The sequence below is a fragment of the Gadus macrocephalus genome, chromosome 18, assembly GCF_031168955.1.
Source record: "Gadus macrocephalus chromosome 18, ASM3116895v1".
Classification (NCBI taxonomy): Eukaryota; Metazoa; Chordata; class Actinopteri; order Gadiformes; family Gadidae; genus Gadus; species Gadus macrocephalus.
The window spans coordinates 20,890,556-20,908,210 of record NC_082399.1 but is presented as its reverse complement, the minus strand read 5'-3'; the positions used below and the strand labels follow the sequence as shown (position 1 = coordinate 20,908,210).

At 43.2% G+C, this 17,655-nt stretch overlaps 2 protein-coding genes and 1 pseudogene across 4 annotated transcripts; 1 reads left to right on the top strand and 2 right to left on the bottom strand.

The window, feature by feature from the left end:
- Positions 1-2,784: 2,784 nt before the first annotated feature.
- Positions 2,785-12,037, bottom strand: LOC132446173 (NLR family CARD domain-containing protein 3-like; annotated as a pseudogene).
- A 1,027-nt stretch (positions 12,038-13,064) lies between these two features.
- LOC132446396 (uncharacterized) lies at positions 13,065-15,265 on the top strand. The gene is made up of 2 exons (XM_060036658.1): positions 13,065-13,670; positions 14,172-15,265. The coding sequence occupies exon 2, from the start codon at positions 14,237-14,239 to the stop codon at positions 15,263-15,265; it is 1,029 nt and encodes a 342-aa protein (XP_059892641.1). The 5' UTR covers positions 13,065-13,670; positions 14,172-14,236.
- A 71-nt stretch (positions 15,266-15,336) lies between these two features.
- On the bottom strand, positions 15,337-17,268 carry LOC132446394 (uncharacterized). Of its 3 annotated transcripts, none has more exons than XM_060036655.1 (4): positions 17,057-17,267; positions 16,699-16,798; positions 16,289-16,434; positions 15,337-16,064 (listed from the first exon to the last, which is right to left on the bottom strand). In XM_060036655.1, the coding sequence occupies exons 1-4, from the start codon at positions 17,247-17,249 to the stop codon at positions 15,352-15,354; spliced, it is 1,152 nt and encodes a 383-aa protein (XP_059892638.1). In that variant the 5' UTR covers positions 17,250-17,267; the 3' UTR covers positions 15,337-15,351. The 3 variants fall into 3 exon arrangements, with proteins under 3 accessions (XP_059892638.1, XP_059892639.1, XP_059892640.1); XM_060036656.1 differs by having other exon boundaries at positions 16,699-16,795; positions 17,057-17,266; XM_060036657.1 differs by lacking the exon at positions 16,699-16,798 and having other exon boundaries at positions 15,398-16,064; positions 17,057-17,268.
- Positions 17,269-17,655: the final 387 nt, after the last annotated feature.

Below are 17,655 nucleotides of genomic sequence, written 5' to 3'. Positions count from 1 at the left end.
GGGTGGGGGTGTGGCCCTGAGCAGCTTGTAGCCACAGTATCATGCGCTCTGGTTACGGTGGGCGTGTCAAGGCAGGTCAAGGAGGGGGGTGGGGGTGTGGCCCTGAGCAGCTTGTAGCCACAGTACCATGCGCTCTGTTTACGGTGGATGTATCGCAATGGCTCGTAGAAACCCATATTATACATAGATATCTATATAATATAATATATAATATATATTATCACCTGGCCCTGAGCAGCTTGTAGCCACGGTACCATGCGCTCTGTTTACGGTGGATGTTTCACAATGGCTCTTAGAAACCCATATTATACATAGATATCTATATCATATAATATATATTATCACCTGGCCCTGAGCAGCTTGTAGCCACGGTACCATGCGCTATGTTTACGGTGGATGTATCGCAATGGCTCTTTGAAACCCATATTATACATAGATATCTATATCATATAATATATAATATATATTATCACGGCCAAAAGCTGTGTGAGCCTCCAGACGATAGGCTATTATGAATCTCAAATGACCGCGTCTTCTTCAGATTGATGTGGAAGTGGAAGAACCAGAGACGTCGGAGAACCTGACGAAGTCCTTTGTGATTCATTATATCGTCTGGAGGTGCACACAGCTTTTGGCCGTGATAATATGTATTATTTGATATAGATATCTATGTATTATATGATATTATTTAGATGTAGAGCCCCAGGACTGTAACGCAAGTGTTGTACACTTCCTTGTTATTTGGATAACCGTTCTGCTGTTGGTGTGATGGCGCATAACACGTCGGACTCTGGTCTCTGGTATTTCTACAACGAGACTCGTAGTGGGGTTATCTCAGCCATGGTTGAGAATGAATTGGGGGAAAGGAACTTTGGCTTTGACTCCCTGAAGTACATGAACCACGACATGGAGGAGAAGGGGATTGTTGGCCGCGAATGTATCCCGCTTGAGCCCTGCTTCCCGCCGCCTCGGCAGCGGTCAGCGCTAATCACCGCCTCCTGAAGCCGAGGCAGTGGTCCATCGGCAGCGAGGCTCCGGCGGGAGACGACCACGGTCAACAATCCCTTTCTCCTCCATGTCGTGGTTCATGCCTACTTCAGGGAGTCAAAGCCAAAGTTCCTTTTCCCCCAATTTGAGGGGAAAAACGGTCTGTCTAGTTACTGGACCAGATGAAATGAGACGGAGAGGTAATAAAGTCTGTCGGCACAAGGACCTTGGATTTATTAAGTAAAGTGGCAACGGTTATACAGAGTCATAAAGCGTGAGAGATCGAATATGTCTAAGTCCCTAATCAGCGCTGATGGTTCGTCCAGAGCTTCGCCTCCGTGGAAGGTCTGCTTCAGAAGAAGATCCTGAGTCCCTGTGTGATACAGTCTTATGCTGTATCCTCCTCTCGATGAGGTGTGTGCGTTTTAGGTGTGCGTGGTTCTGTGTGTTTTTGCTTGACCTTGGCTCTCAGGCCCTGGTATGGGCAGGTGTATCTCTTGGTTCCTCCTAACGGAGGAGAGCTCTCAAAATGTCTCCTGTGTGATAAATTAATGTGGCTCTCCCGTTCTTGAGGATGACTGGTGCATTGTCTGAGTGTCTACCATTTGCCTGGATGGGAAAATGGGGCCTTTGGCTCCGGCCTTGACCTGACTATATTATCATGTTTGTGTTATGTGTTCGTTGGGTTAGAGCAAGAGTTGACTATATTGTAATGTGTCTGCCATGTGATGTGCTCATCAGGCTAGGGTAGGAGTTAGCTATGTTTGTAATGTACATGTGATGTACTCAGCAGGTTATTTTTCCCAACAAATTCATTCTCAACCATGGCTGAGATAACCCCCACTACCAGTCTCGTTGTAGAAATACCAGAGACGAGAGTCCGACGTGTTATGCGCCATCACACCAACAGCAGAACGGTTATCCAAATAACAAGGAAGTGTACAACACTTGCGTTACAGTCCTGGAGCTCTATATCTAAATAATATCATATAATACATAGATATCTATATAAAATAATACATATTATCACGGCCAAAAGCTGTGTGCACGTCCAGACGATATAATGAATCACAAAGGACTTTGTCGGGTTCTCCGACGTCTCTGGTTCTTCCACTTCCACATCAATCTGTAGTAGACAGAACCGCGCGCTGCCTGCTGCCGGCGCGAGGCACCACCGCCCGGCTGCCCGCTGCCGGGCGGTGGTGCTTCGCGGCGGTGGTGCCTCGCGGCAACCGGCGGCAGGCAGCATGTCGCAGTTCATGTACTTCGTTCTGCCATTGCATTCAAAATTCTGTAACTAGCCTGTTACTACGAACTAAACAACTACCGTACACGTATTAGCATTTAGCACTAGCTCAATCACGACTCCTTCAGAATTATTGTGGGTGGTTACGAACCAACCAAGTGGGCAGGGCCATGAATAATAGTTTGACAACGCTGCGTCACAGTGTCACCTTATCCAGATCGGCTCATTTCTTCTGCCTTTTTCCTTTCATTGCCTATTGCATTCAGCAGACAAACTGCATAGATTTCAAACTTACCACAGCTCACAAACTTATTCAGACCTATGTTATTTAACAAACAATAGGAAAAATGCGATTTTAATGGCATGGGCTCTTTAAACTTAGTTCTAATTATAAATATATAATATTTACTTCTTATTTAAATAATAACATCCCACCATAATCCTTTTAAATATGAGCTTAGGAGACAATAATGTTCCATAATTCAATCCATTTAACTTCAACAATCATATTGTGGCGAACAGCAGGTGAAGGACGAGACGGGAGCCCAGGTTTAGCAGTCGGCCGCAGCTCCGCGCCCCATACACCGCTCGACAACGGAGCTGCCTTTAATAACACCAGCACGGTACACACTAAAACACACGCCACCATTCAACCACACTAACACTTTCAGTAATGGTGCAATGAACACAACATGAACACAAGAGTCACCAACACACCCCGACATCGATAAACCCCAACCCATGAACCCTGATTAGTTTACCAACCACAAATGACCCAGGAGGGCCCCGAAACGGTCCCACACCCTAGAACACTAGAACCCCCAGAATCCTTAGCGAAGGCCCTCGTCTGCCAGACCCCAGAGTCAGCAGGAGCCCTGGGGGTGTGGTCGGGGACCACCTCCTTCGGGGCCCCCGGTGGGGGCCCCGAAGGAGTCGTAAGGGGGCCGTTGGAGCGCTGTTCGGGGACCCCGTCCTCCGCCGCCCTCAGAAGTTTGATAAAGTTAGGTTTTTTCCAAGTGGAGGATAAAAGCATCCAAAGAGGTGACAACCATTATAAGTTTGGGCATGTGGAGAGTTTCCGTCATGCCGATGGGGAGATCGGCGGTCTTGTCCACGCTAGTTACAGGAGCGTGACGGCACATACGAGACATGTAGTCTTTCTCATTGTGTTTTCTCTACAGCCTGAACAATTGCACAATAATAGAGACGGGGAGAGAGAGAGAGAGAGAGTGTGTGTGTGTCCGGCCGTCTGTCTGTGGTTTCTTTCTACAACCAACATAGAGACACTGAGGCACCCAGCCCAACCAAAACCCAGGGAGGAGGTCCGAGATTAATATCGGAAAAACACTTGTTCTATTTATAATTTCTGATGAACATATTATTATTCCTAAGGCACTTATGGAAGCATTATTCACTAATAAAACGAGAAATCATCGGCTGAACACAAGAGAACATTCAGTTGGATCCACTGAGTTGTTTATTGCAATTATGCTTCATTTACAAATAAGACAGAAAAATAGTCCCTTACATGTACACAATAAACACGAGGACTAAAACAATAGAAGCAGCAGACTTTACAAATCATCAACAGGTGTGCACGTATCTTTAATAACTGAACATGTTCTGCGGCCGCTTGATTCCCATCAGAACACAAAAAATCAAGATTCAGTCTTAATTAATCTACAACATGCAACATTATCCCATAGACCTCTTGGTTATTATGAATAAAATATAAAATCTGCTTTAAATCAGGTTGTGAATCAGGATTACGACAAAAATGATATCATAGCCCTTAAGACCAAAACTGTTGAAGTCTGAAAATATATAAAACCATCAATAGGTATTTTATATACATTTCAAATAATAAATGTGCTTCTCTAACAAAGGGAGATCTTAAAAGTCTTTTCATGGTTTATCATGCTATACTTTCCAGAAGAGAGAGAGCGAGAGCGAGAGCGCGAGCGCGAGAGCGAGAGCGAGAGAGAGAGAGACAGAGACAGAGACAGAGACAGAGAGAGACTATAACTGCCACAGAGAAACTGAGTCATCAGGCCTCTCAGTGTGTGTGTGTGTGTGTGTGTGTGTGTTTTTGTATAAGTGTTTTTTTGTGTGTGTGTGTGTGTTTTTTGTGTATGTTTGTATGTGTTTGTGTATGTGCGTGTGCGCGTGTGTGTGTCTTTATTTTTTTACGACTTTTTTATAATGAGTCCCCCCCCATTTTTTCACCTGAGGGATCACCGAGGCCCCGGGAGGTGCCCGTTTTTTTTTTTTTTTCTGCAACCGACACAGAGACGCTGAGGACCCCATTAGGGACCCCCCTGGGGTCTGCCGCCACCGCCAGAACCCCACCCCCGGGAGGAGGTCCTCCTGGGTGAAGGAGGACCAGAAGGTGTGGAGGTGTGTCAGTGTGTCTGAGGACCCTCCTGCACCTGGGGACACTCTGTAGAAGGACAGAGAGCCAGCAGGCCGGTCCAGATACACTCCTACACTGGTGGAGCCAGCGGGGGGGAGAGGGAGGGCTGTTACTCTACCGTTGTACCGGGCAGAGTAACGACCATCATAACAATAAAGACTCCAGGACTTGTTGTTCCCTCCAAGCCAGCTGTCACCACCCCGTCCTCTCCTTGTGATTCCTCTGTATGTCACTCCTATATCAACACCTCCTTCCCACTCTACCTCCCAGTAACAGCGTCCAGTCAGAGCCTCTCTAACCAACACCTGGGACCGGGAGTCAAATCTCTCTGGGTGATCCGGATACGACTGGTCCACTCCAACCCACGTCAGCTTCCTGTTGTCCTCAGACAGAGAGAGGTCTCTGTAGGCCGTGTTGGGGTCCAGTGTGAGTTCACAGGCATCTGAGGGAGAACCAGACATGATGAGCTGCTGAACCATTCTTCATCATCATCATCATCATCATCATCATCATCATCATCATCACTAGTACTGTTCTCCTGTCGCTCTATATACATATACATAGATATGAACACATACATACATATACATTAGGGCTGGGCGATATGACCAAAATATCATATCCCGATATAGGTCATTCATATCCCGATAACGATATATATCTCGATATAGCACATTTTCTGTAAATTCAATGAATAAATACCGTATTTTCCGCACTATAAGGCACACCGGAGTGCCGCAGCAGCTAAATTTAATGATGTGTACATATATAAGCCGCACTGGACTATAAACCGAAGGTGTTTTAATGTTTAATTACCATTAGGGCTTGCCCAAATGCCATTTTTCAGGCTTCGAATACTCGTTGGTTTTTCCGAGCGAATATTTGAAACACCATCAAAACATGAATAATCCCTATATACTCCCTGGAACCGATTTTGACAGTATCTGCATATTTTGTTGAAGATTTAATAGCTTTTGAAGGTTAATTAGTAGGTTGAAGTTCCTTCGTTTTTTCCCGTGAAAGCGAACAGCTGTTGTTCCGTTCCAAATCAGCTGTCCTCTGCCGCACCGTTATGTAAGCCGCAGAATCGAAAAATAAGAAAAAAAAGGTGCGTCTTATAGTCCGAAAATTACGGTAGTTTATATAAAGTGACCACATGGAAAGGCCTATTTCGTAGCCCCTCTTTTAGGTTCGAGCTCACTTTGTCTTGGCTGGTCGTGGGAGTCCTTCTCCTATTCAGAATTGTCACGTTCTCTCTCCTCCATGTTTGTTTGTATTGCGTTCATGTGCCGTGTGGAAGAACGTAAAGCGTCGTCCAAATGACGTTAAATATTACCGTAAAGAGTGTGATTTGCGACAAGACGATATAAACGATAGAGGATAATATGAAACGATAGACATTTTTATATCATCACACGATATATATCGTCATATCGCCCAGCCCAAATATACATATGTACACATACATAGATACACACACCTCAACAATAACGTTATGAAAACATCAACAACAATATTATGAAAACATCAACCATATTATGAATATATCAACAACAATATTATGAACATATCAACCACAATATTATGAATACGTCAACAACAAACATCTCTCCCTGGATCCAGGCTGCTCTTCTTCTTTTTATTATCTTTCAGACTCTTTTTGTGATCGCTCTCTCTTCTTCTTCAGCCCCCCCCCCCTCACCAACCCCCCTCAGCCCCCTCCCTCTCACCCCCTCGTCAGCCCCGATACCCCCCTCAGCCCCTTCACCCCCCCTCCCCCTCAGCCCCTTCATCCCCCCTCCCCCCCACCCCTCCCCATCACCGGCCCCTCAGCCCGGTCACCCCCCCTCCCCCTCACCTCACCCTCAGCCCCCCTCAGACCCTTCACCCCCCCTCCCCCTCACCCCTCCCCCTCAGCCCCGTCAACCCCCCTCAATGTAACAATGTAATACCTGCTGGGTTTTATACAACCAGGTTTAAGTGTGATGGTGGACAGTATTAATATGCGTAAGATACATGATTTCAGCCATCATCTTCATTCCCAGTAGGATGTGACCACACTTCCTGCTGTGTGGATGGACTTTCCATCTCAAGAGCGAGTGTGTTTTGTGATGAATCAACACTTCTTTAGAGCTGGTTTCAGCCTCCACACTCCACCGTGCTCCACACTGGGGGGGAAACGAAGTGAGAGCAGCATGTTGAAACATTCACCTTCATCATCTGCTGTCTCATCACGTTCTACTCAACACGAGTGACAGCTGCCTTTTCAAACCACTTAATCTAGCAGCGGCTTGAATCCTTGTAGGAGACTTTGTCCCTGAGTGGTGAGCTGTCCTCTCCATACCTGAGAGTGTTCAGTCTCCAGCGTGGATCCTCCAGTCCAGCAGAGAGCAGCGCAGCTCCAGAGTCTCCTGGGTGATTGTAGCTCAGGTCCAGCTCTCTCAGACGGGAGGGGTTGGAGCTCAGAGCAGAGGCCAGAGAAGCACAGCCTTCCTGTGTGACCAGGCAGCCAGACAAGCTACACACACACACACACACACACACACACACACACACACACACACACACACACACACACTTATATTAATTCTGGTTGAGAGCAGTTCATACTAAAGTAACCATATTTATAAAGCGTATTCATTCCATTTGGAGGACAAGGAGAAGAGGAAGTGGGGAGATGACATCATCACAGACAGCAGAACTTCCTTCACTTGGATGTGAAACAGGATCTTAAATAAATGCTCCTTTCTCAATAGCTACAACTCAATGAGGCCTAAAATTTTTTTTTGTTTGGTTCCGGTTTCCGACTGACCCTGTCAATTTATGTGCGACCCAAATTATTTTATGAGCTTTATAAAAAAATATATATATATATATATTTTTTTTTATGCAAACTATAATTATGTTTTGGTACAGCACCTCTTCATTCTGTACAAGGATGAGCGAATTTTCTCGTTTTTAAATGAAAACAACCTACCTATCATTCGCTGCCGCTGGAAAAAATAAAATAAAAAAATAAAAAAAATTCCCTACCTACCCATGACCTCAACTGACAACCAACAGGAACCAAATTTTTTTTTTATTTTTTTTTAGGCCTGAGATATTGTTCGGGTAGAGTCAGGAGAAGTCCGCTGTCTATGGTACGCTGAGACCTTTTCTTCACAGTTTCCAACAATGTGTAGAACCAGGGAGAGTTTTGTCAGCAGGCAAAAGAGCAACAGAAAGGCATCGGACATGAGCAGCACTACACCAAACTAATGTGAAGTTAATAAAGTCCATCTTTAATGTTCAATCACTTTACCACGGCCAGTGATGTTCTATGGTGAGGTGTACATTATATTCAGATCACAGCACGGCTAAAGCCTCATCCCCATGTCTAAGCTAATGACAACTCCTCAGCTTACATCAGCTGACCAGAGTTACGTAACATGTAACAAACACAACATGCTAGTAGTTAGCAGGTCAACCCCTAACCCTAACATCAGCCTGCCAGAGCTACATAACAGATAACAAACATAACATACTAGTAGTTAACAGGTCAACCCCTAACCCTCACATCAGCGGTCCAGAGTTACATATTAAACAACCCCAAGACACAGTTTGAAGAGGCTGAAAACTGACCTGAGAGTTTCCAGTGTACAGTTTCTAGTGTGGACTCCCCAGTTCAGCAGAGAGCAGCTTCACTCCTGAATCCTGCAGATCATTGGTACTCAGGTCCAGCTCTCTCAGACTAGAGGAGTTGGAGCTGAGAACTGAGGCCAGAGCTTCACAGCATCTCTCTGACAGATGACAGCCATTCAGCCTGCACACAATAAAGAGAACAGGTTAGGAACTGTGATTAAAATAACATACATCTTTAAGTTATTCCATAACAAAGGAATGTTATTAGTTTAACAAAAAATACTAAATAATTAGACGCATAAATGTTAAATTGTTGTTTATTTGAGATTGAAAATGTTTTTTAAATGAATACTCCTTCTATATTCTATTGTTCTGAATATTCTCTTAAGTGTACTTTAATACATTACATGTCGATAGGACACCTACAAAGATGTTTAGTATATTATTATTACTAGTATGTTTATTATGTTATGAGTAGAGTAGTAATACATGTTGTAATGAACCTGCAGAGATCTTTTTCATGTTTTTTTAACCTTACATTCCAGTTTTATTTATATTGTGTAGTGTGTATTGTAATACATGTTATTAGTGAACCTACAGAGATGTTTTGGAGGCTTTGACCACTGGCAGCAGCCTCAGAAGACCATCTTCTGATGCAGAGTATTTTTTCAGGTCAAACACGTCCAGCTCCTCTTCTGATGTCAGTAGGATGAAGACCAGAGCTGACCACTGAGCAGGGGAGAGAGGTTTTCCGGAGAGATTTCCTGATGTCAGGTACTGTTGGATCTCCTTCACTAGAGAACAGTCGTTCAGCTCATTCAGACAATGGAACAGATTGATGCTTCTCTCTGGAGAAAGATCTCCTTCTATCTTCTCCTTGATGTAAGACACTGTTCCCTCATTGGTCTTTGACCCACTTCCTGCCAGTCGCAGCAGACCTGTTTTAATCTGAGTGGTCAGTGATCTTTTTTTCTGTCCCAGCAGACCTCGTAGGACAATCTGATTGGTCTCCAGAGAGAGGCCCAGGAGGAAGCGGAGGAACAAGTCCAGGTGTCCGTTCTCACTCTGTAAGGCCTTGTCCACAGCACTCTGGTAGAGGAGGAGTTTATCTTTCCTGGAGGTTGAGAGCAGATTGACACCAGTATCGATGAAGGACAAAAAGACATAAAGGGCAGCCAGAAATTCCTGGATGCTCAGATGGACAAAGCAGAACACCTTGTCCTGGTACAGCCCACACTCCTCTTTAAAGATCTGGGTGAACACTCCTGAGTACACTGAGGCTGCTCTGATATCGATGGCAGAGTGTGCCATATCTGCCTCGTAGAAGATCAGGTTGCCTTTCTCCAGCTGGTTAAAAGCAAGTTTTCCCAGAGAAACAATGATCTCCCTGCTCTCTGAGCTCCAGTCTGGATCTGTTTCAGCCCTCCCATGGTACTTCCTGTCCGCCTGTATGGACTGAACCCTCAGGAAGTGGCTGTACATCTGAGTCACGGTCTTGGGCATCTCTTCGATCTGGGAATTTTGGAAGATGTCCTCCAGAACTGAAGCAGTGATCAAACAGAAGACTGGGATGTGACACATGATTTGGAGGCTTCGTGATTTCTTGACGTGGGAGATGATTGTGCTGGCCATCGTCTCCTCTCTGAATCTCTTCCTGAAGTACTCCTCCTTCTGTTGGTCGGTGAACCCCCTCACCTCTGTCACCATGTCAACACACTCAGCAGGGATCTGATTGGCTGCCGCAGGGCGTGTGGTTATCCAAATGCAAGCAGAGGGAAGCAGGTCACCCCTGATGAGGTTGGTCAGCAGCATGTCCAACGAGGTGGACTTTGTGACATCAGTCCAGATCGGGTTTCTCTGGAAGTCCAGAGGAAGTCGACACTCATCCAGACCATCCAAGATGAAGACAACTTGGAACCCGTCGTATCTGCAGATTCCTGCTTCTTTGGTCTCAGTAAAGAGGTGATGAAGAAGTTCCACCAAGCTAAACTCTTTCCCTTTCAGTAAATTCAGCTCTCTGAAAGTGAGGAGAAATGTGAAGTGTATGTCCTGGTTGGTTTTGCCTTCAGCCCAGTCCAGAGTGAACTTGTGTGTTAAGACGGTTTTACCAATGCCGGCCACTCCAGTCGTCATCATTGTTCTTATTGGTTGATCGTTTCCAGGTAAGGGTTTAAAGATGTCTTCACATCTGATTGGTGTTTCTTCCTTGGCTGGTTTCCTTGAAGCTGTTTCAATCAGTCTGACCTCATGTTCCTTGTTGACCTCTCCACTGCCTCTCTCTGTGATGAAGATCTCTGTGTAGAAGTCGTTCAGATCTGTTCGCTGTCCTGCTTTAGTGATTCCCTGAACTTCTTCTTCAAATGAGACTTGATTTTATGTTGGCAATCGACAGCAGCAGATCCTAAATGAGAAAACAACAGATGACATCAGTTAGTGGATGGTGATCAGTGGAACCAGGTCAATATTTCCTGTTCAATTATCAACTTCATGTTATTTAGTGGCTTCATTACTATTATTTCCACAGCAATATGATTGGTCTAATGATAGTAATAATGATAGTGAATCAGTGTAAAGTGATTTGCAATGTTGATACAACAAGACAGGGTTTCATCACTTCAACTGAGTCGTTCTGCTGTTGGTCTGCAGTATAATGATTAATGTTACTTAACCTGATAGACCCACAATAACCCTACATATCTTGGTCAAACCATCTAACCTGATACCCCCACCATAACCCTACATATCTGGATCACACCATTTGACCTTATACCCCCACAATAACCACAATAATGTGGGGGAGGATGGCCCATTCGTCTTTGTAAGTAAATGTTATTTTTTTGCCTTTACTATTTTGTCAGAATGCACCAGAATGCTTCGTTTGTTTGTGAAAATCACAAAAAATCTGGTGGGGGAAGATGCCCCCAGACCCCCCTACAGGGATTTGGAATGCAAACGTTCAGCCCCCCCTCAAATAAATTCCACCAGCCGCCACTGTCTTGTACTACACTAATGCAACCAATACCTTTGCAGATGCTTTGCAGGAGGGAGAAGCCCAGCACAGTGGCCAGACTGCAATCGGGTTTGTGAGGCACTCTTCGTCCAACTTTGCGAAGAGTACCGTGGATCGAGGCGGATTGATGGGGTCCGCCACGAGCGCTGGAGTCTGGTTATGAAAGCGTACCTCCACATCCGTCAGGTTGTTTTAAACAACGCCACGGTGATGGAGAAGACCTCACTTCAGCTTCCGGTCGTGAACACGGCAACACTCTCGAGTTGGTGAGTTAACAAAGTATTAACATAGTAGCTGTGTTTTCTGTGTAGGTATATCTTGCTTTGGTATACAAAAAACACTTTTATATTTGTAGGTACTGCAAACGGGAAAGAGGACAGGAGAAGAGGATTCTCGAGCATGGGATCTGTACGCCTCAGACAACAACTGTGAACCCTGAGAGCCTGCCTCCTGCAGTTCAGAGGAAAGGGAAACCGTATATGCCTCAAAGCATCGTGGCATATTCCCACGTGTTTGTTCTGCCACCTAACACTGCAGGGACGGCAACACTGCAGGGACGGAAGATCAGAAGAGTGAACCCTCCTTCTGATCTTCTGAGGCCACCATTCCTCGCAGCCCTCAAGCCTCAAATCCAGCCCCCCACACCTGTTTCCCACACCTCCATTCATCCCACCTCTCCTGCCTCAACCCCTCTGGTCTGTGCCTCAACCTCACCTGCCTGCCTTACAGCCTGTAGGAGCATCTGTGGTACATATGCCATACCTACCATATACCACCACCCACTATCGAAAGAAAAAAAGAGAGGAGGAGGAGAAGACTGGTTTCAAGAAGAGGAAATATACGAGGAGTAGTGCCACCATTCTCTGCCGTCAGTGTCAGAGGGAGCGGGACCCTGCCACTCACAATCAGTACTTTGGGAACTGGTACTGCCACGCCACAGCCACCATGACCCTGGCTGAGTGGAGGGCTGCACTTGAAGCCCAGGCTTATGGGAGGAAAAAGGGAGCTCCACCTTAAATTGACAGTGTATCGGGCACAAAATTATTATTTTTTTTAATGTTTTTAAGTTTTTAGTTGTAACTTTTTGTGCAATAACGTTTTACTGTGTGTGTGACAGTGGCGGCTCGCCTATAGAGGGCGCTGGGGCGCAGCCCTCCCGCCGACCTGCCCCTGCACCAGACTTGCCCTCCCTGAGCTAAGCTGACCCTGTCTGGTGACAGAATCCATGTACAGATGCTTTTTATGGTGCCAATCCCATTCACTACGGAAAGGCAGTGGCCTAGGGGAGAGAAGCAACAATTAAACCTACTAGTTTCTTCCATCAACATGATTTTGATTTTGATTTAAATTTATTTCGAACATGTAAAAGAAAACAAAAAATATATATCATACACAAATTATTGATGTTAAACAAAATAGAAAGCTTAATTCGATACATAAATGATAAATACTTGATGATTATAACATGTTCGAAAAGGGGTGGGAAGAAGTTTACACTTATTTAATCCCATCCCTTCTCCGTAATTCATTGAAATTAACATTTCTTAGTCATAATAATTATTAACATTTTCATTTATTAATAAATATATATATATATATATATTATTCCTTAACGTATCCAAACATAATATTTTTTTATTTATTTTTTTCCTTTTTATCTTTTTTTTTTAAATGTGTAACTTATATATTCATATCAGATATATACTATAATTTCTTACACACTTGTCAAAAAATAATAATTAATCAATAAATTAACAAAATAAACAAAAAAAAACATTCATGAAAATATAGACCAATTTTTTATTTGTAAACATTCGGAAGTGCGCACAGGGTGGTGGCAGAAAACAGCGAAAGGGTAGTTATTTATAACGGCAAAAGGACCACTCGGATAATAATACAAGTAGCCTAGATTGATTTTTAAAAGATTATAGTTAATATTGATTAGATCTGATTAGTAAAATGTTTTCGACATATTTCAATAGCCTGTCACCCAGTGATAAACACTGTTATTTAGCCAAATTGACGTTAGTGGGCAGTGGGATACGTCTTCCAGATCCGTTTGCCATAGCACCTTGTCAATGGTTAAATGATGAAAGGAAATGGCCTAGCATCCAGTGGCCAGAGATTTATAATTACCTAATCGAAACTCCAAGTGTATATACCCGGGAGAAGCTAAAAGCGTACAAGTCTCTGGATGCTTACAATTTTGTTCTGTGTGGTCATGTCCAAGACATACTATGGCATGATTACAATGTTCAAAACTTCGTTGTGATGAAGACGGAGGTTCTGCCTAGCCAAAGACAGGGAAAAAAGACAGAATTGTACAAGGCCTGGGTTATCGTCAACAAGACCAACAACTGTATTCTTACTGCGAACTGCACCTGTATGGCTGGGTATGTAAACCAACATAAGTTTACTATTGTAAATGTTCATTATTTACCCAATTGTCAGTGTCAGCAACGTATATGTAAAGCCTAACGTACAAAAAATGTTTTGTTCAGGTTAGGGTCATGCTGCAGCCATGCAGCTGCACTAATGTTCAAAGTTGAGGTGTGGGTCAGGATGGGAAAGACGGAGAGGTGTTGTATTTCAGGGACAAATATGTGGATCCACACATCCAAGAGAGAGGTGAAACCAGCCAGACTAAGCGAGATCAGCTTCAGAAAGGCTAAAAGGACAGACACCCAACTGAAGCCAGTCAGAGTAAAGCGTAGACAGAATAATGTAAACGGTAGGCACAATCTGAATGTAGGCAAGATCAGGTCATGTACATATAGCAATAAGGTATTATATTTTATAATTAATGTAAATACATACGTTATAATCAGGGTCATGTAACTATTAATGGCAGATGTATGAAAATAAGTTATCTAATATTTATTTTGTGTATTCAGAACTGACAGATGAAGACATTGCGGAATTGAAACTACTGGCACCTAACGCAGCTGTACTCACTACCATGGAACTCAGTGACACAGATTCCGCAACAGAATCTGACACAGAGGCCGAAGACCTCCCAGAGCCACTAGTAGCTCTGTATGATGCCAATCTGAGATGCCTCTGCAAAAATCAACTACAAGAGAGGAGTGAAGAGACTTTTGAAAAACTGAGGAAGGGGTTAACTAATGAGCAGTGTGTAAACCTTGAGCTTACAACTAAAAATCAGGCACAGTCTCAGGCCTGGCACACACACAGAAATGGAAGGATAACAAGCACAACCCTACATCGTGTATACACTGTAGTAACCGAAACAACTAAACTAAACCTTGTAAAACAGGTAATGCACTACAATAAACAAGACTTGTCCCATGTGCCAGCAGTACTTTGGGGAAGAGATATGGAGGACACAGCCAGAAGACAATACACAGAAATAATGAAAGCACAACATTCCAACTTTGAAGTGGAGCTTTGCGGTCTTGTTGTGCGGCCAGACAAACCACATCTTGGGGCATCGCCGGATGGAATAGCAAACTGTACCTGCTGTGGGAAAGCAACCCTAGAGATTAAGTGTCCATACAAATACCGTGATGGTCTTACAGGGAGTAGCGAGGACACACAGTTCTGCTTAGACAAAGCACTACAATTAAAGAAGAATCATGGATACTACCATCAAGTTCAGCTACACATGTTTGTATGCAACACCCAGTACTGCGACTTTGTGGTTTGGACAAAGCAAGTTGTTGCTATCAACCGCATCACCAGAGATGAAGAAATGCTACAAGCAGTCCTGCCTAAAGCTGAAAAGTTCTTCAAACAGAGTATTTTGCCTGAGCTGTTAACACGCAGCATGGATCCACTGATGCAGTCACCTACAGTCTGCTCACACTGTCAAAGGCCAGACTTTGGAATGATGATTGACTGTGCAAAGTGCAAGAACCATTTCCACTACACATGTGCCAGAGTAAGAAGAAAGGTTGTGGATTGGTGTTGTGAACAGTGCAAAAAAAAACAAGTCAGAATGAAATGTTCTTCGAAGCAAATGATTTAATACAGGGATCCTAAGTGTGGCACCACGTGTGGCAAGCTCATCTCTGATGGTAAAACCCCGATCTGCTAGTATCTCATCATTATGCTCTAGTCTAGAAGGTCATAAAATCCAGACTCAGCTGTAATTTGTTTGTCTGAAACTCGCCCACCCCAACCTGCCGACAGAAAAGAAATGGCTCCTGAAGGTGACACGCCAATTAAATATTTAATAGTGTTGTGGCTTTTATAATTCGAGTACGTCTGGGCTCTGGAGGTTAAATTTGTGGGTCTATTGATAAAAATGTCTGTACAGTCAATAATGCACCTGCAATGTTTATATTTAGGTTTAAAACATTTTGGCATATTCTTTAATACTGCATGCTTGCTTGGCCACTTTATGAGAGGCTTTAAAGTCGCAGACATAACAGGGAGCCAACTTCTCAAAATGTTTGAAATGTCACTTTCTGTGACATTAAATCTGAAAGCAATATCCTTGTTGCAGAGCCCTAGTCTAAGTTTCATTAGGACGATCAATAGATGATCCTTCAGGTTCATAGAGCCAAGCACAACCTCTACACTGTCTTTAAGTTTGTGACTCAACCACTCAAATAAGACACTGGTCAGCCCTGTGAAAAACAGAACCTGCACTGCTTTACTCTTGATAGAGCTAAAGGAAAATTGTGTATTCATGAGTGTTGCCTTTAGTTCCTCATTCTCAGTTTTCAGTTTGTCGATCTCCAAACGCAGGTTGACACACTCTGTAGAAAGTTGGCTGTACTTGTGTTTCAGATCATCATGGAGAACCTTTGGGACTGTGGCTTCTGAAATAGATATTAGATAGTAATAGACTTAAGACTTAATAAAATAAGCACTGTCACTTGTTTAAGTTGAGCTTTTCTCATTCTGTTTAACAGCATGTGCTAAACAGAATAATGATCAATGTCATTAACAACACAGTTATGCTGTATTAAACAATATATAAACAAAACCTGATTCATCCTAATAATGACTGCCCTACATTAGTTAAGGTATTATAAGCTCTTACCAGTGCATTGATCAGCACCAGGCTCCATTCTGCAGTCATCTGAGGACAGGCAAGCTCCAGAAGCCTCATCACTAGCTTCTTTGGACCGCTGTACATCATCTGGTGGTCTGTGGATGGTTTCTTCCCTTTTTCTTTTCCTCTTAAATCTGATACACAGAGATGAAGTCAAACAGTCAGTCCAAAACAGTTTAGTTGCTTGGTAGATCATAGGAGGTTATCAGGTACCAAAACCAAGTCAAGTGAAAATTACATAGCATAGCTTAACAGGGCTTCACAAGACAATGTAGACATTACAAAAATCTGGTCTGACAAATTATCTAAAAACTATCTGACCTTACTTGCCATACATTCTCTGCATTTTGATGCATGCAATGTGATTGCAGTTAGCAACTAAATAAGGCTAAAGTTACCTCTCAAGTTTTGTATCTCCTTTGTCTATTTCACACTGGGTTGCGAAGGAAAAGACAGAAGGTACAAAGTCGGGACTATTGAAGTCCATGGAGACCTCTCCTGTCCAAAAAAACAATATTCTAGTTATTGACAGTACGATAGTGTAACAGGTAAATTTAGCCTGAGTTTGCCAAGCTTACGAGACTAGCTAGTCGTCAAGACAACGTAACACAATTTAAGGTAAGTTAGCTAAAACGACTAAAACTACATTATTCTGTGTTCTAGCGTTAGATAAGCGTACAACTTTACCATTATTTTGTTGTTGTAAGCCAAACCGAGTGATGTGTCTGATTGAGTGAAGTTCTTAGGTTAACTTACCTGATATGAAGTGTGAACTGCAAAGTCTGGCATTTTTAATAAGGTCTTTGTTCCAATCGGATCTTCTGATAGCTTGTAACCAACGACGTCTGCGGTTGGCATTAAACGAGTTGTTATCTGCTGCTATTCTGTAAAACTTCAGGTCACTGTTTACAGAATTACGATTCTGGCATCCCACGGCACAACACAACATTTTTCTGTTTGTCTTTTGCCACCGTCTTGCGCGATTGAACCTGTGTGACGTCGTTCTGACGTAAGGTGAAAATTGGTCTATATAGATATTATCTCACTATTGATACATTTTTGTATCCAAACAATATTTTTCATTCAGAAAGAAAATAAATACAAAAATATAAAGAATAAATAATAAACTAAATAACTAAACAATTAACACCCAAATAAAATCAAACACCTTCATCCTTGTACCCTGTGAGAATCATTTCCTTTAACCTTGTTTTGAATAGTTTTATGTTAGGACATTGTTTGAGCTCTTCTTTTAACCCATTCCACAATTTTACTCCACAGACATAAATACAAAAACTTTTTCTGGTTGTACGCACCTTTTTCATTTTAAAATTAAATAATCCCAGTAAAAAATA

Coding starts and splice junctions, on each gene's coding strand:
- LOC132446396 (XM_060036658.1), top strand. CDS start 14,237: ATGGAACTCAGTGACACAGATTCCGCAACAGAATCTGACACAGAGGCC.
- LOC132446394 (XM_060036655.1), bottom strand. CDS start 17,249: ATGTTGTGTTGTGCCGTGGGATGCCAGAATCGTAATTCTGTAAACAGT. Junction 16,435..16,698: donor GGAGATACAAAACTTGAGAG/GTAACTTTAGCC, acceptor TCTGTGTATCAG/ATTTAAGAGGAAAAGAAAAA. Junction 16,065..16,288: donor TGGTGCTGATCAATGCACTG/GTAAGAGCTTAT, acceptor TATCTATTTCAG/AAGCCACAGTCCCAAAGGTT.